At 42.8% G+C, this 24,446-nt stretch overlaps 1 protein-coding gene across 1 annotated transcript; it reads right to left on the bottom strand.

Moving 5' to 3' along the window:
* Window positions 1-278: 278 nt before the first annotated feature.
* On the bottom strand, window positions 279-23,865 carry LOC118834890 (leucine-rich repeat-containing protein 14-like). Its single transcript, XM_036742326.1, is given in 7 exon segments — window positions 279-6,227; window positions 6,881-7,504; window positions 8,846-9,289; window positions 19,790-19,907; window positions 23,655-23,742; window positions 23,745-23,828; window positions 23,830-23,865. Coding segments are annotated over 7 exon segments (1,962 nt in total). The 3' UTR covers window positions 279-5,659.
* Window positions 23,866-24,446: the final 581 nt, after the last annotated feature.

Genomic DNA, 24,446 nt, shown 5'->3' with positions numbered 1-24,446 from the left:
GTGGATAGTCCCATCAGTCAGAGAGGACAAAGGAGTATGTGTACATATCACTTGTGAACTGGGACCATATAGACTATGGTTAACTCAAACCCATCATTGTACATAGGAAGAAACTTGAGGACTGGAAAGGGAGAGCGACTCTTCCAAGGTGTTAACTATTAATTGGCAGAGATGAGATCAAATGCAGGTCCATAGGACTCCAAATTCAGCCATTTAAAAAAAAATGGAATCTAGTCCTGGCCTCCCTGGGCAAATGCTAGGATGACTCTTCAGCAAACTTCAACTTTAACAAACATTTATTAAGCGCAGAGCACCAGGGTTCAGCACTGAGGGAAATACATAGGTTGGATAAGACACAGTTGCTGTTCTTCTGGAGGTCACATAATCTAGACAACACTACCCAAGCAGCCCTGGCCCTCCTTCTCCAACACTTGAGAGCACAAGGAGACACGGGGACAGCACATACTCATCTCCAGATCCAGGGCACCTCTCCCACTCACCAGGATCCCCCCGGCCACTGACAGCTATTTCCCCATAACAAACCAAGTTCTTTCAAGTGTCTTGGCACATGATGAAACAGGTTCAAGGGTGAACACTGGAGCCTTTCCAATCCAGAGGCCCCAAAGCCAGGGGGAAGCTCCCAAGCAGACAGGGGATGGGGGAGGAGAGACTCTTCTGCTGAAGAAATTCAGTAACTGGGAATCCAGGCTAGGGAGCTGAGGGGAAGGCACAGCTGAAGAGGAAGTAGTATTACAGGCAGGGGATGAGCAGAAGGTGAGGAGTTTGGTATGGAAATAAACAACAAGTTGTAGAGCTAAACAGAGTTCTTGTCAAGTCCAGATGTTCTGCTGGCCTCATGATTTTCTTATCTTGTTGTTTCTGGGCAGCCACCTTCTCCAAGCTCCTCCGTATTCTCTTCAGTTGGGCAGCTCTAATTGACTTTGCCACCCTCACAGTCTCAGCAGCTATAATGCCAGCAGGCCCAAATTATCTGAACTCTTTTTATAGTTACGTGTTCCTCCACTACCTCCTCACTTAATGAACTTCTAACAAACATTTAACAAGGGCCCTCTATAAGCAGAACACTGTGCCTGGGTTGAGGGGAGACACAAAAGATTAGGTAAGATATAACCTCTGCCCTCATGGAGCTCACAATCTAGCAAGGGGATGCATCACACACAAATAACTATAAGACTAAACATTCTGGGTTCATAAGTGCATGACAGGTGGTGCAAGCAATGGGCTTAGGGAGCAAGGGAGCAGAAGCTTTGTGGACTGGGGGAAGGGGGGGGGAGGGGGGAAAGGAGATAGCATTTGAGCTGGACCTTAAAGGGCTACATAGGCTTTAAAAAGAGACGACTGGGGGTTGGGACAGAGACAGGAAATGACATAAGCAAAATCACAGAAGCTAGACAAAGCTGGACATAGGTTGAGAGAAGAATGGCAAGTAGTCCAGATTGTCTGAAGCACTGAGTGCAACATCTGTGGTCATCTAACAAGTCTGCACAGTGAGTGTGAAAGTGTGATAGCATGGAATTTTGAATGCCAGGCTAAGAAGCAGAATAGCAGTGAGAAAGGCTGAGAGAATCAGATTCCTAGGTCCCAATTCCCTCTGATCCAATCATGTTTCAACCTCCCTTATGTGAAAAGCATTTTCCTTCTTAGAAAAAACAAGCAAAGTTGGAGGTGATGTGAACTGCTAAGAGGTGACACTGAAGTAGACTTGTAAAAACTCACTAAAATATCTTACTTTGCAGCTGTTCCCTGCAGGGTCCATACGTCTTTTCAACAGCATGAGAAGCATCAATGACTTTTCCTTGGGGTCCAAGACACTGCACTGTGGCTCACCCAGCAGGAATATCAACCTCAATATTGGAACACCTAAAGCAGTAATCTGAGGAGTGCCCCCCAAGGCAGCCTTTTCTTCTTTCTTGGGGGCCTAATACCCATTATCATCTGTTACTCTCATGTTTCCCCAATTTCTGTCTCTAGACCTGACCTATCTCCATGATTCCAGGCCTGTGTTCTCCACGGACACCTCAAACACAACTTATCTTCCATGTCTCTAATCTTGCCCCTCCTCCAGTCATCCTCTGATTATAGAGACCTTCTATGTTTAAGAATGACCTCATCAATTTCTGCTTTCTTACTTGATGAAGTATAGAACTCTGACCCTGTCCTTAACACCCTCCACAATCTGGTCTCCACATGCTGTCTTGGCCTTATCTCATACTACTCCCTTTTATATAATCTATTGTCAGCTAAGATGGACTACTCATTACCAGCTTTTATCTCATCCTTTTCCTTCTCTATGTCTTTGTTCACATCATTCCTCATGCTTAAAACTCCCCATTAAAATCTCTCAAGATTCAACTAAGGTGCCATAAAAAGGTCTTTTCTTTTCCCTAGCAGAAAGTGACCTCTCCCCTCCTTAAATCTCTCCTTTTAGAATTGTGTCCATCTTATTTCCTCTACTAAATCCTAACTTCTTGAGGGCAGGGCCTGTGTCTTTATTCTATTTTTTAATTGCCCCCCCCCCCCCCAATCATTGTGCCTTGATCCTATCCTGAATTTAATGTTTATTAAATGGAAGCTGAATAGCTAAGTAGCAATGGACCACAAAGATAAGATTCCCAAAGAACTCACAGGCTGGAATGATGGATCAAAAAATAAAATAAAATAAAATTTATCACGGAAAAATGTGAAGGCCTTCATTTAGGCAAATCAGTTTCCTAAATATTGGTTGGATAACACTGCAGCAGTTCACCTATGGAGTACCTCAATTACCCTGACCCCACCCCCACTCAGGTCTAGGGGCCATAGTCATTTTGGACTGTTTCCTCTAAGGGTTCTTGATGGAGGTGGTGAAAGGGAGGCACAGAGTAGGGAAAACAACTGAAATGGCCTCTGACAGGTTAGATTTGAGCCAGAGAACATCCTGGGCTCAGAACCAGGTACACCCAAGTCCTAGTCTGGGAGGCTTGTATGCTCCCAAGGATTAAATTCTGGGACATCATTAGTCTCTAAGAGAGATACCAAGGACCTATATTTCTCTGTCTGCCCCAGGAAAGGAGGAAACACTAGAAGAAAAGACTTGGTTTGGCTCTCCCCTCACCCCATACAGTAAAAGCAACCTTTTGAATCCTCCTCAGTACCCAAGAGTTTGACATGCCTGAGCACGGATGTCACAGGCTTATATGCTGGTATGCAAACCCCCCACCACACATACCCTTCCCCTTGTAGGGCAATGTGGCTACTGAAGGGGAATGATGAAAACTCAAAGATAACAGTTCCAATAGCCAGTCCACAGAGAGCAATCTGAGGACCCATCACTTGAACTTGTAAATTCTTGGCAGAAAACTGGGTAGCACATAGCTACCCATGAACAACAGAGTTGAGATTCACAAAGATTCCAACAAAATGGACGAAGAAGCGAGGTTAAATTTAACAGGAATGAATGTCAAGTCCTTCATTTAGGTACAATTCCATCAGCACTGGCTGGGGAAGTCAGCAAACAGTTCACGTGGAGTAAAATCCAGCTACCCTGTTCATAGCTTGAGACTTTCCTCCTGCTCCTTTACTTTCCCACCTTTAGTAAGATGGCCAAGCAAACAGGACACACTGAGTGAGGAATAGGGGGTCCTTTTGCCTTCCTTTTACCCTGGAATCCTGATAAGTTCAGGTCAGCATCAGGGTTCCAGAGAAAGACAGCAGGTTCACTACCTGTGCTTGCCAGGCTAGTTATGAATCATCTGTGAAGTAATTCAGTTTATGATGTGTCAGCCTGGATAAGCAAAATGTCAGCAGGTCCCTATGCATATGTTAGCCATAGCCATTTCTCTCAGGAGTCAGGAAACAACAAAGTCTACATACAAACATATAGACTTTCTTGCTCCAATGTCTAAGAAAGTAGGGATAAAGAAGCAAGGGCTAGGGGAGGGGACAGGCACTAGTTCTGCCAGACAGCTTTTTCCTCTGGGATGAGGGATTGGGGAGGAAACTGCTGGCTATCACTATGCCCTCCTCTCTCAGTACGATAAGCACCAACCCCACTCAAGCACCATGTACTCCTGGGATCCTGGGAATGAAAGGGATTGTCTTTTGTGAAATTTGGAAGGGGCAAGATGATATTAAAGAAATATAGAATTAGTCTTGTTTCTGAGTAATGGAAAAATGAAAAACACTTCAGTGATAGGTAGTTCTTTATCACCTGTTCCCCTACTTTGGGCAGAAACAGGGGAAGATATTTAGTAATGTGATTATGTAAGAATGTGGGTGATCACTGAGCAACAATCAGGAAGCATCCTGATTACAACTGGGATCTGCTGTCGGAAGAAAATCCCAAATAGGCAGTGGGATTCCGAGACAAGTGTTGTCATCCTCTTTTCTGGGGCCCTAGAGGGTGTGGCATACGTTTGTAGATGAAAGAACACAGGGGCCAAGTTCAGAGAACATTTCAGAAAATTAAATATAATCAAGTCTGTCCTGGAATTAATTTTTGTTGTAACGGATTGTAACTAATTTGTTATATTATTTCTGAATCAATACCCTTCTCCTTTAACTTGGGAATAAATCCTAGACAATATGTGTGTGGAGCACAGAGAAAAAGGGTTAAAAAGAAAAAAAAGGACCAATGAAGCAAAACTAGGTACACCAAAATACAAGTGGCAGCAGCAAAAAAAGGAAGAAAAGTCAGTAGATCTGAGCTCAGGAGCAAGCAGGCGCAGGGACCAAGTGGTGCTTGGCATCTCAAGCCAAAAGGGTTAAAAATCAGTGACATTTAGAAAAATGGTGAAAAATTAAAACCCGGGGCTCAAGGACAAAATCACTCAGAATAAAGTTCAAAAAAGAACTTGAGCCCTGGGGAAGCTGAAGAAAAACCAGGCCTAAGGTCCAGGGAAAGGTCCCACAGGCTGCCCTTTTCCACTGCCTCTTTCTTCATGCCACTGAAGGATGACACTGAGGAGTAGCTAAGGCTGATGTAGCTGAGAAGGGGGCTAGCACCTGCCTAAGCTCAAACCCTTCCCAGGATGAGGTAGAAGTTCAAAAGAAAAAAAGAGTTGGAGGGAGACTCTTGGAGAAAAGAAACCAGGAACCTAGGAGAAGACATGAGAAACTAAGTGGGCATCCTTAGCCTGGCAGAAGAGAAGTTCACAGCAGTAGCTGTGCATTCCAAAGGATAGGACAGAAAGGGAAAGGCTACGGCTTAATCTTGACCAAGAGAGCTTTTGAGACTCCAGATCAGTGATCTACAACTCAGAAGCTCTGGGGCCTAAGCTTAGTATATGACCTTCCATTCCTCAGTAATGAATGCCAACTCCCTTCACTCATTGGGGCATAGATAGATATTGTTCCCACAGGAACAATTCATTGACTGAATGGGCTTCCAGACTACTGGACCTACCCCACTGACTGGGAGTTCCTCATTCACATTAGTTATCCTTATCAAGGACCCTTCAGGTGAGGCACAGTTTGGAGCTTCCCAGTTAGTTAGTCCCATTCCCCTGTCTGAAGATGGGAGGCAAGGAGAGCAAAGGTTTTGTGGCTCCCTACCTGTCCCCAAGACATGCAGCCCAGAAGGTAAGGAGGCTCTCCTACCAGGCCCAGGGGGAATGGATGACTGCAAAGGCCTCCCTGTCCCTGGCAGGCAGCCTTCCTGTCACAAGCTAAAGTAGTCGGGCATATTTGGGCCATAGACATCTGTGGTCCATAGCACATCAGCCCTACCTGCTGCTATTAGCATCTGGTGCATCTCTCCCTGAACCTGAGCAAATTTCTCCTCATCAATATAGTCCTCCAAGAGGTTTGCAGAAAGGGGCACACCAGGCAGGTCCTTGTAGCAGTCCACAGGAAAGGGGTATACTACCAGCTGGAGGTCAGGCATTACCTCAGAGCGTGACAGCAAGGCCTTTAGCCCAATGCTAGAAAGGGGATTGTCATAGAGACCAAGATATCGTAGGCGTGTACAGCGGGACAGAAGCGGCAGGGTGCTAATAAGGTGAACATCCATGAGCTGGCACTCTGTCACCTTCAGACACAGCAAGGAGGCTGAAGCCTCCCCCAAAAGAGCCTGGAAGGGGGGCAAGAGGTCACCTGACAAGTTGTTGCCACTCAGGTCTAGCTTCTTGAGGTGGGGAGCATGGGGGCTCTGGGACAAGTAGCTCAAGTCCACAGGGAGCAGGTAGCAGACAGGGAGTTCCAAGCTTTCCAGGGGACACTGTAGGCCGCTGCAAAGAAAGACACAGAAATGCTATTACTTCCCATGGAAAATGGAACAAACACAAGGAAGCTAGGATGGTGCTTTAACTTCCTGGGGCTAGTTCCTAAGCACCAGCTGGCCAGGCAGCTTTTTCCTCAAGATGAGAGGGGCAAGTTTTTGCCCAATGTCATGGTGAGGAAAAGCACACACAGGAGAGAAAAGTACAAAGCTTTAAGGCACAGAGTTCTCGACATAATGATGATCAACAACTCATTCTCCCAGTTTTTTCACTGTTTACAAAGAGCTTTCCTCACACTGGCTCTGGGAGGGAGCTAGAGTAGCAAGAATCATGATCTCCACTTTACCTAGGAAACTGGGGCTCTAAGATTACCAGCTGCCCAAAGTTGAATGGCCGGAAGTTCTGGGACAAGGATTTGAGAGCAGGTCTCCAGCAGTCCTTTCACTCTAACATGTTTGTAAAAACAAACAAGAAATTTAGATTTAAGGAAAGAAAGAGAAGGGGGCCCTTAGACAAATATTTAGGAGTCTATTTCTCTCAAGCTGAACAGTTTCTATTAGTGAGCTTTGGAGCTGATGTTCATCAGAGACTCCTTTTGAGCTAAGAGGCCTTGATCAGTTACTGGGAGCAAAGGCAGGTACATGAATGAGAGGCTCACTCACCTGAGCAGCTGCCGCAGCTGGCCTGACAGCCAGGAGGTGCCCAGATTAAGCTCCTTGAGGCGTTTCAGCTTGCTCATTTCTGAAGCCAAGAAGCTGAAAGTGCCTTCCAACATGGCCCAGAGCCGCCACACATCCATGTTGCTGTACTGAAGTTTCAGGCTCAGCAGATTAGTGAACTTCATGATGGAAGCTACGATCTCCCACACACCCCCTGCTTCTAGAGTAAAGAAGGACAGATCTAACCGGCGTAAGCTTGAATGATCCAATAGTCCCAGGAGATCCACAGTAATGTCTGGCGGGAGGTCTTCAGCTCGGAAATCCCGGCAGCACAAGCGCAGGGGGCTGACAGCATTATTCTGTAGGGCCTGCTTCAGAAAGCCACTGGAGGAGGGAGTCACCCAGAGATCTACACGCACTTCCACGGGAAGAAGGGTACACGGCAGGTCCTCGACCTTCCTGCATTTGTTGGGGCTTTCATTTGGCTGCTCAACTTTGTCCAAGAGGTGGCAAATGCCAGCTTGGGCCATGGTCATGGTACGGGCCCACATTTTCATAGTTTTTAGGTCTTCCTCATAGCCATAATCCAGGAGTCCAGTCATGTCTAATAGCTGCAGTGGATGCCTCCTGAGGGAAGGACGGAGAAGGTGAGACCCTGGGCCAGAACGCATCCCATATCCTTATAATCTCATCCCAATTTATCTAGCATATACCTGAAATAATTAAATATAAGAATGGGTAACCGCTAACCTTAAGAGTCCCAGTTTCCTGGGTAAAGTGGAGATCATAATATAATGAGGCTGTGATAAAGAAGAGGAGAAAAAGAGAGTGGAAAGCTTAAAACAGAATCATAGAATGCCACAATTCAACGGGATCTCAGAAGTCTATACACATAGTCCAAGCTGTGCCTGAAGAATCTCTACAATACATCCTAAAAGTGATTAATCCAGCCTTTGCTCAAAGACTATCAGTGGGGCCTAGAATAACCAGATCTTAAATTTACTAATAAAATCGTAAGCATCAAAATTTGGTTAAAAAATAGGAAACAGAACAGATGATGTAAGCCAAGACCAGAAGCAACTGAATCCATAATAGTGCCAAGTGTTTGCTAAAATCAAAGACACCCAACTCCTGGGGTAAGGACAAAACCTCCAAGTAAGGAACAGCCACCTGTCAAGCTGAAGTCTGCTTCTCTGCCACTAATATCCACTGTTCCTGGTTAAATCTAGAACAAGTCTCTTTGCTCTTTCACCTAACAGCCCCTTAAATATCTGAAGACAGTCATCATGTCTTCTCAGGTCTTCTCTTCAACACTCTCAGCAAATCTCCTAAGGAATTGCATCCCACCCTCTCACACCATTCTGCCTGTACTCTGCTCTGGGTAAGTTCCAGTTTGTCAATGTCCTTGGCTAGGACATGAACATAATGGAGTCTGACCAGAGCAGATGCTCTGCCTGTTCATGCTGCCCCTCTGTTGTATCTCACAGGGAGGACACTAATAATGGGCCACAGTGCTTGGTTAGCACAGCACAAGCCTGAGCTTTAGGTATTACTAGTGTCGTTCCAGGATCAAGTTTAATCTAAAAATAGATACAGGGAGCCTCCTTCTCAATGATGATTCTCCTAGGAGGCACCTTCTAACAAATCCCAGGAAGCTCCTGAAGTAACTTGTCCTCAAGCTCCTGTGGTCTAACAAAGATTCCAGGTAGCCTCTATCTTCTTCCTGGCTGAGAATATCTGCTACTTTAGCAAATGTGTTTGGCTGTGTCCTTTAAGAAGGCCCTGGCCCCAGTCCCTGAAGAGCCAGTACTGCATAATAAATGGTGGTTGCCAGGATTCTTCCCTTTTGCAGCTGTTTCCAAAGCTACTATGGGTTCTAAAAAGGTTCCCTCCTGTAAGCTGAAGTCTTGGCTGCCTCCACAGCCATATCTACCCCCTACCTCAGGTGAGCAGGAGCTAAGCATTTACCTGTAGAGGGACTGCTGGGTTCCATTATCTGTTGCCTCTTCCAGTCGAGCCTTGACTCCCATGATCATTGCCTGTACCAGCTCCTCTGCAGGCCGGTCCTGAAGCAGGGCACGTGGGCAGTTTGGACACTCCTGGAGGAGGGCCCGGAGGCAATGTGGCCAGTCCTGCCTCAGAGCCCTGCGGCAGTGTGGCCGATCCTGCAATAATTGCTTAAAACTGAGGATGGGGTAGGGCCACGTATGCACCAAAGCCTGGAGCAACAGTGTCTTCCCATGCATAAAGGCTGCCTTGAATAGGACTGGATACAGGTCCTGTGGCAGAAGCTCCAAGGCCTGGCATGCAGATTCCTCATCCTTGATCACCTGCTGGGCACACAGGAACACCAGCGGACGCATGGCTGAATACGGTGGGCAACTGCCACCTATTACACAGGACAGGTAGTACCTGCCAGGAGGAAAAGCGTTTAACAAATGAGAATGGTTATTTGGGAATCAGACTAAAGAGCTGGGCCTGACAGCTCTATGTGCTCTTCCTCACCCAAATGCCATACCTTGGCCTCCAAGTGACCATATCTTTCAGGACCTAATTCCATCACAGACTTCTCTCTGCTTTTCTAGTAGTTATCGAAATCCAAATCAGTATCTGAATGGCTATTATGTACTGGGCCATGTCTTATCCTCACCATCCCCACCCTGTAAGATTCTTGTTCAGCAGCTGACCTATACTTGAATTGCTACAACCTCCTGCCATTGAGGCTCATATTTTCAGGTTCTTCCATCTACATGCCAGGGAATGGCTAGATTGGTTGTGTTTTAAGGTCCTTTCCAACACTAAAATTCTAGGATATGACGGTTATGTATAGTATGAAGGCTTTGGAGTCACAGTCAACACTGTTGCCCCCGAAGCAGGAAGAGGTTAAGGGCTAGGCACCATGGGGACACAATAGTAGTCAATGATAGGCAGGAGGTACATAATAGAATAGATTGGGTTCTGAGCTCAGCTCCATCAATTACAAGTTATGTAACCTTGTTCAAGTCCTTTGACCTTACTAGGTCTTGGCTTCCTTATTTTTAGTGGTCAGATTTGTACTTTGGGAAAATTAGTTTGGCAGCTTTGTGAAGGAGGGTTAAAGACTTAAAACATGAAGACCAGTTAGGAAGCTAGTAATCGTCTAAGAGAGAAATGATGGTTTGAAACAGTGATGAAGAGAGAAAGGAGAAGGAACATAATCATCTGTATTGGGGAGTTAGAATTGCTAGAACTTGGAAATTGATTTGATATAGGAAATGAGATTATAATGATTATAATTCAAGCTTAGGTACGACCACTGAGTTTTAGGGGAAAGATGATCAATTTCATCCTGAACATGTCAAGTTTGACATGTTAGGGGGCATCAAGATAGAAACACCAAGAAGGCAGCTAGTAATATGGGGTGGATTCTGGGAAAAGGTAACAGTCACCTGCACACAACTGATCTTTGAAGCCATTTAAGTTACATAGTGCAAACATCATCTCACTGACAGGAAATTTTAAGTGACTCATTGATCACCACAGCTGTAAGATCAATGTCTACCTTGTTTCCAAAGTAGTGACAGTGCTGTAACTCTTCCAGGTACTGCTGGTGAGCTGTCACTATATCAGACCCGAGCTGGAAAGGCTGCCCCTGGAGCTCAAGTGGCTGCACCTCAGCATTGTTAAGGGGAAGCAATATCAGAAGGCACCTCAGGGAGGTGAGGAAAGGAGAGAGAGAAAGGTAGCAAGAGTGGAAGGAAAGTGGGAACAGCAGAATGAGGTATGGACAAGATAAGACTAGAGGGAAAGATCTCAGAGAGAAGGAGTAAAGACAGGATGAATAAAAAGAGGTTGCTGAAAGAGGGAAGAAGCTGTGGGGTAAAGGGAACTGAAGGTGGAGGAAAAGAAAAGCTCTGGGCTAGCAAGGGACAGGAATACCTGGTTTCAAATCACACTTCATAAGTCAGCTGTGTGATCTTGGAACAAGTCCCTTCCCTTCTATGATGCTCCATTTTTACATCTACAAACAAGATGGAACTCTAGCATTCCTTCCAGATGATATTTTGTGACCACAACCAAACCAAAGAGCAGTTAATGATTCAATGTCACCTTAAAAGAAAGCCTCTAGTGAAGAGTATCATAGATGTATCCTTGGCACTGGGCTACGTAATATATATATATATACACACTTATCGATGAGGCAATATGCATGGTGGGCAGAGGGCCACCTAGGTCTTCCTAAGTCCTACCTCAACACGCTGGCTGTGCGACTTGAGATAAGTCAGTTAACTTCTCAGCAACCCAGGATATTTATTCTCTAAGACTATAAACTACAGATGAATTGTCAATCTGCATTGGTAGAGGTAGTTTCCATACTAGGATTTCCCTCCACCCCCATTGATGAATCATTCTCTCACACAGAACCTTACACAATGATTTTAATAAAGGTAGAATGGCATACTTATCAAATTTGTAAATCATAAAACAGATAGCTAACACATAAGTACTTAGCACATAAGTCAGAATCAAAAAATAATCTCAACAGGTTAGAACATGGATCAAAATTAAATTGAAATTTAATGAGAATGAATTAGATAAAGTAGCAGATACAGTAGTAGAGCCTGACTCCAGAAAGACCTGGGTTCAAATCCTTCCTCTGACACTTACCAGCTGTGTGACCATGGATAAGTCAATTAACCTCTCTGAGCCTCAGTTTCCTCGTCTGCAAAATAGAGATAATACCTGTAGTACCGACCTTACAGGGTTTGTTGTGAGGCACAAATGAGATAATCTATATAAAGTGCTTTGAAACCTTAAAGCGCTATAAAAATGCCAGTCATTATTACAAATGTAGGCTTATAATTAAATTTTTAAAAATCAACTTTTAAATAAAAGATAGGCTGGACAGCAATTCATGTTAACAAGACCTGGGGTTTAAATGGATTATAATCTCAATTTAAGACCAAAAGTGTGATTACAATAATAATAATAAAAAAAAAAGCTAATGTAATCTTCCAGTCAAATCAACAAGCATTTATTAAGGGCCTACTATGTGCAGGCACTGTGCTAAGGCTAATGAATTGAGACTAGAGGCAATAATACCACTATGATCTACCTCGGTCAGAAATCTTAGTACCATATGTCCAATTCTAGGGTACTGTATTTTAGAAAGGATATTGATAAGCTAGACCCAGTCCTTAATTGTGACCAGGATAAAGAAGGACCTTGAATCATACCCTGAAAGGGCTAAAGGAACTAGAGAAGAAAAGACACAGGGCAGCGAATAACAGTTATCTTAAAGTACATGAAGTGTGGTCACATGGAAGAAGAATTAGGCTTGACTTTAAAGGATAAAACCAAGGACAATGGATGTTATTAGTGAGGTCTATTTTGACTTGATATAAGGAAAAACTTTCTAAAAACCATTTTTAATTTTTATCCAGCAATGGAATGTACTCCTTCAGGACATAATGTTCTTCTTTCTCATCAGACATTTTTAAGCAAAAATTCAATGATAACATGATGTAATAGATGGAATTCTTATCTTAGTACAGTTGGACTAGATCACTTCTCTGAGATTATGTGAAATGGCTAAGATGATGATAAGAAAAGTCTGATTCTTTTTAAAGGAATAAGGTACAATCACTAAACTACAGACCAGTAAGCCTGACTAATACCTAGCTAAATTCTCACATATTAGAGACATCATTTATGAGTTTTCGGAAAAGTTATTCACTAAAAGTCGTTTAAGCATATCTTGATGTCAGCAGGGTTATGTGATAAAAAAAAAAAAGCTCATGCTGTCTACATCAATGGATACAGGCAAAGCAATGTCAATTTGGAGGGAAGGGTCTAGTCGTTTGCCCCAGGTGTCTGTCCTTGGGCCTGTTCTGTTCCATACTTTTTGAAAATGAAGGTGCAAGATTTACTGTACTACTCCCCTAGCCAGACCACATCTGGATTACCATGTTTAGTTCTAGGCACATTTTAGAAAGCACATTGACAACCTGGATCATATCCAGACCACATCTCTTACCAGCAAGGGTGGTGACAGAGCCAGAAAATACCATAATAGATAAGATGGGCAAAAGTGGGGATATTTAGCCTGGAGAAGAGAAGATACTATGAAATGGAGATGGTTAGACTAGTAGAGCTTTGGGAAAAAGGAGAGCAGCAATACTTACTAGCTTCGTTTGTATCACAGAATCTCAGAGATAAACAGAAATTCAGAGATAATCTAGTCCAACCTATACCTGAGAAGGAATCCTCATCAATTGTTCATGATGCTACCACTTAAAGACTTTAAATGACAAGGAATCCATTCATCTACTAAGGCAATTCGTAACACTTTTGGATAGCTCAAATTGTAGTTTTTCTTTATAAGCCCAAACCTGCTTCTGAAACTTCCATCCATTGCTCCTAGTTCAGCTAAGATAAAGGGAGAACAAATCTAATCCCTCCTTCCACATGACAGCCCTTTTAACACTTTAAGACAGCTGTCATATTACCAGAAATCTTTTATCCTTTTTCCTAATCCTTCCTCTTACGGAAGATTTATGGGAAAAATGGACACTAAGCAAGGTATAGCTAGGTTGCAATCTGATAGATGGAATACAACACAGCAATGAGTTCATACACCCAAAGACCACATTAACACTTCTGTCATGTCATACTGTTCACTCATATTGATTCTGAAGTCTATATGGTCTATTGTCTAGTTATAAGTCCCCCTCTCTTATTGTTAGACAAGTGATTTGTATGCCTTTCTGCAAGCCACTGAAAAGAATATTGAAGAGGACACTCAAGGACATATGAGTGAGGCAAAACCACTAGTGGAGAGTAAAATAGGGGAGGGGAACCCCCTCCATTACTTTACAGAATTTTTGTGAGGAAAGTGCTTTGTACACATAATTGGCACCACCATCTTCAAATGTATGATTAGAATTGTTCTAATTGTCCCTAGAGGGCATATGTAGACTATAGGAGGCTGCATGCTGGAAAAAGGCTACCTTGTGGCTAGTGAGCTAAGAGCTCTCACTAGAAATCTTCAAACAAAGTCAAAGAAAGGAATCACAATTTGTGTAGGATTTGAACTAGATGATGACAAATCAAGTCTTCTCTAATTCTATGTGGGTAATCCAACCTTCCAGGTCATGAACAAATTTCCTTCTGCATCCTCTCCAACCTTTTCAACAATTAACAGACAACAGGCAAATTAATTCCATAATAATTTTTTTTGGACAGGTCTAATTCCCAGGTTTTTTTTTCCCTACCAAGCTAAAATCTGCATCTCTAACTTCCAACCACTGGTTTAAATCCTCTCCTTTATGACCAAGCAGAACAAGTCTAATCATTATTATGTATGACAACCAACCCTGCTAGCTACCCGAAGACCATCATAACCACCCATCTCTCCCACCCTAGCCCCCTTCTTTTCTTCCCCTAATTATTCCCAGCCTGTTCCTAATGACATGTTTTAACTCCCTTTATGACATGTTGGCTCATCTGAATATGCTTCAGCTCATCATAAGACATATGTTGTGGTACCAGGAACCAATCACAATAATAACCAGTATAAAACACAACAAAGCTCACTACCCTTACTCTGGACACTGATGTTCTTGTCCATTTTATCATTATTCCCCAACCATCACCATGTACTCCATACTTCAAAGCCAAACTGGCTAGATTTTTTTTTTTTTGCCATTTCCTATATATATATCTTGAGTTTTTCTATCCTTACAAGGTCCTACCTCTGCTGATGACCAAGGCCAAAGAGTAAGGTACCTCCTCATATGTCATAATAAATATCGTATGATGGTCTGAAAACATGGCTCAAACTCACATACGCCTACCCATGAGCCAAGAGAATTGATACATCCAGAGCCAAGTAACATTAGCCTTGACGCTAAATTTCCATTTGCAATAGCTACACCCCAAGGTTTTTATATACACACACATACTGGCCAATGAAGGCTATCTTAATGCATGCTCCAGTAAAGATTATACAAACTACCCCACAATAGTCACATAGCTTCACCAGGCTACCCTACAGAAATTCTAAGAAAAAGGAGCTGGATCAGCGAGATTCACTCGCTAGGCTGACTGAATCAGCTGTGTACCTCAAAATCTGAGACCCATGATTGCTGTGTAACTGATGCTACTCAAATACCTATATACTTTCTTTTTGTGATTTCTAAAGGATTCAACTCTTTCACTGTGTGTGTCACATAGTTTTCCCCCAGACCCAGGAAGAAATCAGTCAACAGGGCTGACGTTTGATTTTTTTCCTGAATGGACTGCAGTATCTTTCTGAAAGCGTTTATTAAATGCCTATTATATGCCAGGCACTGTGCTAAAGCACTGAGGACACAAACATGAAAAAAATCTTTGCCCTCAAAGAGCTCACATTCTATACAAGGAGATAATATTTTACATCAAAGCATATACAAAATAAAAAATAATTTGGGAAAAGAGGGATTAGTGAAGGTTTCATGTATGACACAGCATTTCAGTTGTTGCAAATTAGGGGCAGCTAGGTGGCTCAGTGGATAGAACACTGGGCTTGGAATTAGGAAGACTCATCTTCAAGAGTTCAAATCCAGCCTCAGAACTTACTGTGTGACCTTGGGCAAGTCATTTAACCCTGTCTGACTCAGTTCCTCATCTGTAAAAAGAGCTGGTAAAATGCACTCTAGTATCTTTGCCAAGAAAACCCCAAAATGGGGTCATGAAGAGTTGGACACAACTGAACAAGAATTCTAGAAGGCAGTGGTGAGGTGAGAGTAAATTCTAGGCATGGGGGAATGCCAATGTAAAGGCAGCTGAGATGGGAAATGGAATATTATTTGGCTAGATCGAGTACAGGTAAAGAAGTGGAGGCCAGAATGCAAAAGGCTTGAATATAACACAAATAAATTTGTATTTAATTCTAGAAATAATAGAAAAATATTGGAGTTTGAGTAGTACTTTAGGAGTATCACTTTGGCAACTGAGTGGAAGATGGATTAGGAAGGGTAGAGACTTGAGACAGGGAAACCAATTTTAGAAATGGCAATGAAGGTCTTACACCTAGGATGGTGGCCACATAAGTATAGAGAAGGAGATTGATTTAAGAGGTTGTGAAACAGTGCCAAGGTCTGACCAGAAGATGTGCTCAACCAAAGAGGGTAGGAAGAAGATCTCACCCTCCCTGCAATAGTCAATCACAGTTTGTTTCCAATATAACCACAGGTACTCTTATCCCCCAATAATCCTCAGCTTTGCTTCCTCCCCATGATGTGCAAACTCTCCAATTTCCCGTCAGTCCTCCAGGGAAGTTATAACCCAACAGCCATACAACAACAGGCAAGAAAATACAAACCATCACCCTACACACACCAGGTCATTTCATGGTTTTGACAAGTGCCCTTCAGTTCTATATCCTTTACATTTTAGGTGAAACAGAATGAGTCATAACAGAAGAGGAGGCCCGGAAAGGTTGTGCTCTTCATCATATACTTCATTACATTACTTTCCCTTCAAACCTATCCTTCTTTCAGACATTCTCTTTATTTTCAAGGATACTACATCCCTACAGTCACTCAGGGTTACAACTTCAGTTGGCCAAATCTGTCATTATGTATCTCTACAACATCTCTCACACATTTCTTTCTGTTTTCTCACATGGCCAACACCCTATTTCACGTCTCTATTACCTTTTGTCTTTAATATTGTAATAGCTTAATTACTCTCTATCTCAAGTCTCTTTCCACTCAAATCCATGTTCCACTGTTGCCCAAGTGCCTTTTCCATAGCAAAAGTCTAACTATTACTCTGCTACTCAATAAACTTCACTGTCTCCCTATTGTCTGTAGGATCAAATAATTTAGCTTTATTTCATCCTTTTAAATTTTTTTGTATGTCACTACATACACAATTATTAGGTATAACAGTACATGTATGTAAATTTATATCTCAGTAAATACACACCTATCAGGGGTACATGCTCAAAAAATTTTTTATCATTAAGGATGTGTGATCAAATTTGGAGGCCACTATGGTAAAAGTAGAAATAATATCTGGCAAGCAATCGGCTACATGGGGTGAGACTTAGGAGTCAAGTATGACCCTTAGGTTCATATGGATATGGATCTCATTGAGGAAGCCCTGAGGATTCTTGGGGATCAAAGCACTCAGCAGAATTTTATTTACAAATAAAAGCATTTCAAGTACTTCATCTACACAGGAGCCCTTTTCCACTTGGACTTTACAAAGACCATGATAGCAAACATCTTTGGTGAGTGTGCCTCCTTGGTTTCATGTTTGCCTAAGATCAATGATCAGGATCATTAAAGTCCTCCACAATTGTATCTATAAAGGAATTTTACATAATGTTAACATATGAGTAGGAGAAATCTTCCTGGATGAAAACTTTAAGTCTGTATTTTGCTCTACTAAGTCAAATGCTTTTTAGTAATTAGCAACAACAAGAGCAACAGAATCTATCTCTCAAGTCAACTTTAAATAACAAGATGTGGTCAGCTGTCTACAAAATCCTGCCTGTCCCTTTTTTTATGTTTTCATCAAAGACATCTTCTAACTTTATAAGTTTATTTTACTTTATAAGCTTTTATAAGTTTTATAACATATTAGTTTTATAGCATTTTTAGTTTTATAAGCTTTCTAAAAAATTTTTTAAAATCCAAAGATTTTACCTAGAGGTAAGTAGAGACCTGAGTCCATAGCTGCTAACTTCCTGGATACCTTTTTAGGCACTAATTTTTTCTTTTGGAAATTACAGCATGTTAAAAAACCAATCCTTATCCCCTTCTGAGGTAGACACCTCCAGTACAGGTTTCATCTGTTATATGTGTGGTCAGGTCATCTTTCTTTCTAATCACTTCTACTTTATCTGCTGTCATCATTGGTGTGAACAGACTGCTATATAAACATTTGGCAAATCCTTTCCATTTCAGATGTCATCATCCTTCCAGTTTTATCCGTAGTTGCCCTCAGAATAATCTGGTTTAGTTAGGTTTCGCTCCAAGTTTTCAGCAGGTTTGTTTTCCCATCTACTACCTTTTCATTCTTTCATACTGCTCTGAATTTTCTTTCCTCTTCTACGATGTTTTGCAAACAAGATTGGCCTCTGAACAAGTGTTACCCTTGGCTGTCATAACTCCCAGTTTACTGAGACTACATAGATACTTGCTGGGTGAGATGGTTTGTCGACTCTTCTAGCTGCCTGGTTGTAGCGATGTTTTATATTTGTTAAACTTCTCTAAGAAGTGGTGATAAGCAGAATAAGTTTGTTTACTTTTATCCATTTCTCGTAGTAAATAGCTTGTTCAAAGAAATTAGGTTGAAGATGCTATAACTTCATGTATTCGTCTCTTCATTAGTTTTTCATGTTGGTGCTTGTTGTAAAGTGCTGATTTAATCAAACAGATGGCCAAATCAGTAATGCCCAACCTTCAAGTACAACATCACTCATTTCCCTTCTGTATGTCAAAAAATTTCACAGACTGCCACATGTTGTAGCTGCATTGTTAGTATAAGTTTTGTTCTGGGTCTGGATCTAGGATTTCATTAGTAGGGGGTACTGCTGTTTTTCAAACTCCTTTCACTGATGCAAACTGCTCATTTATTTCTAACCTATAGTCTTAGAGAATTGCTTATGGCACTGAGAAGTTAAGTGATTTGCCCATGGTAACACAGGAAGTCTGTGTCAGAGGCAGGACTGGACCCAGGGGTTCCTGACTCCAAGTCCCACTCTCTATTGATCACACCATGCCTCTTCAGAGAAAATGACAGAAATGTAAATCCAGTTATGTCTTAAAATGAATTTTATTAGCCAGAACAGCATTTACATACATTTGAAAAATTATGGTATACATGTACTAGATATTTATTAAGTCTACAAGTCTATTTAGTGGACTGAGTCATTCAATAAAACAAACTTGAAATAATTCCAAAATCTCTATGGCCCTTAAGTAAGAGCCATAGGTACTAATTTTTTTTTTTGTGGTGGTATTCAGGGTTTACTACATCCAGCATCTTTTGACTTTTCTTAGGAAAAAAAAAAAAAACCATTCATGATACACAGTACTCAAAAGCCTCATGTCTTTGGTCTTTCATTTCTTAAGCTCAAACCAAAATTTCTAACTTTTTCCACTATTCCTCCCTGTGCCCACCTTCATACTGAAGTTACCCTAAATATATATTGGCTTGGTATAGAAAAAGCTGTCAAGTTTTTCATGTAACAAATGTTGGTACATAAGCTGTAATTATCTTCATAACGCTCTGTTTATACTTACCATAAATAGTGATGGTGATCCATGACCAAGTGTCCCATAAAAAGCTTTTATTTTTGTTGCCTGAGGCATAATTCAATTCCCTTCAGCAAACATTTAAGTGTCTATAATGTATAAGAAATTAAGGATACAAAGACAAATGAAACAACCCCCTTCCTCAGAATTTATATCCCACTGGATAACATTAACACCATTCTTTTTTTCTCCTGGACAACTTTCTATTTACCATATTCTCTTTAGTTTCTTGTGTAGCTTAAAGCAAAAATGTCAATACTTGATATAGTTCAGTTCCTCTAGTCATAGGAGACAACCTCTTCACTGTTAAAAGGATAAAAAGCTCCAATTTAAGAGTGTCAGCAAATTTAAATTTGTATAATTTTTGTGTACATTCTATCTTATATCACAATTAGTTGTTTATATTTAATTCTCCTAGAGGACTACAGGAGTCCTTCAAGCCTAGAACAATCCTCTACACATAGTAGGCATTCAATAACATGTTTGTTAAATTAAACCAAAACCCCTAAGTCTTTTTCACTTGAACTACTAATGAGTGTTGGAAGTTTCATGGTGGAAGGACAGGATATGTGAAGCGCAGGGAATAGCATTGGCAAAGGCAATTAGGTAGAATGACACCTACTGTACTTCAGGAAGATGTGAAGAACCAGGTCGTCTTTTGATGAACTTAGGGGTAACAAGCGTAAAGTTAAATTCTGATCTTGCTGAGGTGATGGTGACATGCTCCCTGTTTATATTACCTTGGTTGGAGGGAAAAGCATTGAAAAATGTTAAGTAACAAATATGCATAATAAAGCAAAACGTTTTGTTACAAAGTTCCTGCCCCATCTCCCCCAGGGGAGCTACGAAAGAAAATAAATGCTTATTGATTGTATATATGTGTGTGTGTGTGTACCTATATATATATCCACAGAGAGAGAGAGAGAGAGAGAGAGAGAGAGAGAGAGAGAGAGAGAGAGAGAGAGAGAGAGAACCAAGTGCAAGCCTCACATGTTATCAGGAGGCTTCCTGTTTGAGTCTAGGATTGGGAGAATGAACTGATGAGATCCATTCTGCAACCAAGAGTGGGTGGAAATATTGGCTTGGATGTTTTCTGTGGAAAAACTTCAAGTTGACAGATTGGGGGGACTTAGTAAGTGAAAGGCAGAGCTAATGCCTAATAGTACTTGGCACATCGTAAGCTCATAACAGATAGGCATGTGTCTATGTTACAGTAGAGAGAGCACTGGATATGGGAGTCAGAGAAGAACTGGGTTTAAACTGTACCTCAGATACTACATCACACTGTTTATCTACTATGTTGCAAACTCTAGAGTGAATTACTAAAAGGGTTTGTAAATACTAAGAGAAGTGGTGATCACCAAGACTAAGCATAGGTTTGTCCGGAACAGGTCATGCCAAATTAACCTTATATCCTTTTTTGTTTTTTTAAGTTACTTAATAGATTAGATGACATAGCACAGTATACTTGGGTTTCAGCAAAGTTCCTCAAGATGATCTGGTAGTCAAGATGAGTGTTAGTGAATTGAGAACTGGTACACAGTCCCAAAAAGTAGTGGTAATAAGCAGACTGGGATATATCAATATGAAGATGGTCTCATGGAATGTCTAAATGATCTGATTGTGCCTATGGGTAATTCAACACCTTTACAAATGACAGTGCCTAGCAAATAGTAGGTGTTGCATAAATGTTGGAATTGAAAATTACTTGGATGACAACATCATTAGCATATTTTTCTAATTTGTATTGGGTGTCAGGAAGCTTAGATGAATAAGTACCATTCAAGGTAATATTACTAGAATCCGAGAAGAGACTAGAACAATGAATCAAATTCAAAAAGATGAAATGTAATCAGGATGAATACCAAGTAACCTTCATTTGAGTTTAAAAAAAAATACATAACTACAGTTTGAGGGACACATGGCTAGATAATACTTACTATATGAAAAAAGCCTGAGAATGTCAGTTGACTGAAAATTCAGTGAATCAAAATGTGATGATGGCCAAAAGAGCAATTACCAGAAGTACAAGGATGGAATAAAAATCAAAGGACTGTAACAGTCTCACTGTGATTAGCACTGGCCAAACTGCATCTGAAATATCTTCTTCAGCTCAGCTACATTTAAGGAGGACACACCAGAAGTCAGGTGAAATAACAGAGGCACTTCAGCAAAACACCTTGAGTGGCGGGAAAGGAGAAAAGAGGACTATAGAACAGTCTTCACTTTTTAAGAAGCCTATCGCGTGAAAGAAGCACTAAATTTATTTTATTCCAGGGACAAAATTAGGCAAAATGGGTAGAACTTACAGAGGTAGACTTTGCAAAACTTACAAAATCAGAGCCATCTAGCTATGGAAAGGGCTCCTTCAGGAGATATCTCAAGAAGATATATCAAGCGGCAACATAGAAAGTATTCTGTTCAGACACCTGTTGGACTACATACCTGGAGTTTCCTTCCAACACCAAGTTTCTATGATTATTGTAGAACAAAGACATAAATGCTAAAGGGTCTACACAATATCAATACTCTTTTTCTGCCCTCTCATCTTCTTGAAACACCTTAAGATGGTTATTTCTCAAGGTTCAATTCTCAGCACACTGTATCTTCTCTTCTTCAACAATCCCATTCACTCCTGTTTCTTCAACAATCACCTTTATACCAATGGCTCTGAAATCTATCTCCAGTTCTGATCTCTCTTCCAAACTCTGACTTTCTATTTCCAACTACTTCTAATGAAAGTCTACTACTAAAGAGCACTGTGCTAGGCACTGGAGGAAATTAAAAGGCCAAACAAGACATCTAACCGGCAACTTCAAATCATTTTAATGTATCCTTCAAACTGCTACCATGCTAATCTTTAGGGAGATGACTAGATGGCCATGTCAACCCTGCAGTAAAAAACTTCAAACTCAACCTCACACTCTACAATCTGATACCACCTTATCCTATGAGTCTTTTCTCATCTTACTCCCCTCACAAGTGTATCTATCTATTAGCTAACTTGTTTGATGTTACATCATGTCAAGATGTCCCAGAGTGCCAAAGTGTCCAAATGCCAAGAAAAAGAGAAAGTTTAGCCTCTGGGCACAAGTGACAGCTCTTTGGCCCCAGTGGCAGGTGAACAATAGGCTATAAGGAGAAAATAAATTGCTCTGTGAAACCTTCCAGCTAGTCTCACCTGACCACAGGCAGCCAACCACCTGAAGTGTCCCCAAGGGATATATTGGCAATATGATGTAGAAAAATGTATGGACTCAAGAGACAACTGTTTTCAAAACCTTGCCCAATATTTACTAGTTCTATAACCTGGACAAGTCACCTCATTTCTGAGTTTTCTCACCTATAAAATGAGAATACTTGTGGCACCTCTCTCAGGGGGATGGGGGTTATAAAACTGAAAGCACTATAGGAATACGATATTCTTGGCAATAGTTCTTAACATTATTTCTACTTCATGCAGTTGTGAGGAAATTGCTTAGAAAATATTAAAAGGTATAAATCCAAGTATTAGTGATAACTCTTACACTACCTCATGGGGATATGTGAAGGAAAGTATAACAGTAAGTCTTAAAATATTATATAAATGTGATCCATTTTTAATCATCATGGTTAACATCTTTTTGTTAAGAACCACTTTGGGGGCAAAATATAAGGTATTATCATCCTTATTGACTCTTCTGGCCAAAAGCTGCTTTGAAGCTCCCTCTTCTGCCATCACATCTCCTCCTAGAGGTCACTCTTACTCTTAGATAGGACTTTCAGCTTCTGTCTCCTCCTCTGAAATCCCCCTCCCACCAGAGGCCTTTCTGCCCCTCCTCCCCAGGCCCCCTCCCATACCCCCTCCCATCGGGGCTGCCCCGCCCCCTCCCACATCCCTCCCACCAAAGGCCCTTCTGCTCCTCCCCCTCGTACTCCCTACCTCCCCCCCCCATCACCAGAGGCCTTTCTTGCCTTCCCTCTCACACAGCCCCTCCTACTCACACCCCCCTTCCCAACAGAAAGGCCTTCCTGCCCCTCCCCCCGGAATCTCCCCCGCTGAGGACTCCAGCTGGGCCTCTCCTCCCCGAGGCTGGTGCTTCCTCAGGTTCGTCCCGCAAGCAGGCCTCAGCGCCCCACTTCCCCCGCCTTCCCCACTCCGGGGTGGGCAGGCCCGAGGCGCAGCCCAGGGAGCGTTAGGCCTCAGCCCTGGCAGACCCCGACCCCTGCCCCCGCCCTTGGCCCAGCAACCCTCACCTAGCCCTCGGCCTGATCTTCGCTCTTCTCCCGGTCGACGCCGTCTTGGCCGCCGTGGTAGTAGCCGCCAACGCAGCCCTCAACCCTCACCACCTTGGCCGCCGCCGCTGCCCAGCGAGCGAGAGGTCGCCCGCCCCCAATTCGCCGCACCGCCGGTGAGCGAGGGACCGCCCGCCCCGAGCTCCCGCCGCAGGCTGGAGAACAAGCGCCCGCCCTGAGCTCTCCGCCGCAGGCCAGCGAACGAGCACGGCCCCGAGCTCTCGCCGCTGCCGCTCCTGCTGCCGCCGCCGCCGCCCCAAAGCCTGCACCCACCCGGGCACTCCCGCACCACAGCCGCAGCAGCCAGCCGCTCCCACCGCCGCCTCACCGCGCTCTGAGGGCGAGGCTGTCACTGGCGTCACAATGAATCCTGCCCCGCCCCTCGCCCGAAGGCGCGAGCTGGAGAGGCTCCGCGGTCCCCATTGGCTGTTCACCGAAAGCTCCCCCGGGGATTGGTTGGCTCCGTTCCTCCTCTTTGGACTCTTCCCCTCCCTCCTCCTAGGCCCCAGGCGCTTTAGGGGGATTAGCTGCGGCGCTGGAGCCTCCGCCTCCGGCTTCTCCTGCCAGAAAGCGGGGGCTGGGGGACAGGAACAGAGGCTCGGGACCCCTGCGCGTGCCCCTCCCACACTTGGCCTGGCCGCCCCTCCCCCACCTCCCTTCCTGAGGGCTGATCCCGAAGAACTAGCCTAGGGGACTGCCTTCCTCCGGGCTAATGGGCTGGTCCTCCAGTTTTCCTGTTGGAAAGATTGAGAAGTTGGAGTGGTGTTTGTGTGTTTCTGGGTGACCTTGAACAAGTCCCTTTGTGCCTCAAGCAGCTCCCCAAAACTTGAACTTCAATCCCTGCCAGGGTGCAAGTTACCCACACGTATCAAATCATACGTAATGACCAATAAAATAGATAAAAATGAGCGATCTATATTCGATTGTAAGCTCTTTGAAAGCACGCTGGTTTTGCCTTTCTCTACAGAGCTTAGCACAGTACCTGAAACGTAGCAGTAGTCCTG

Source organism: Trichosurus vulpecula, chromosome 1 (genome assembly GCF_011100635.1).
Source record: "Trichosurus vulpecula isolate mTriVul1 chromosome 1, mTriVul1.pri, whole genome shotgun sequence".
NCBI lineage: Eukaryota > Metazoa > Chordata > Mammalia > Diprotodontia > Phalangeridae > Trichosurus > Trichosurus vulpecula.
Note: the sequence above shows the minus strand (reverse complement) of the source record. Positions and strands in the feature narration are given on the sequence as shown.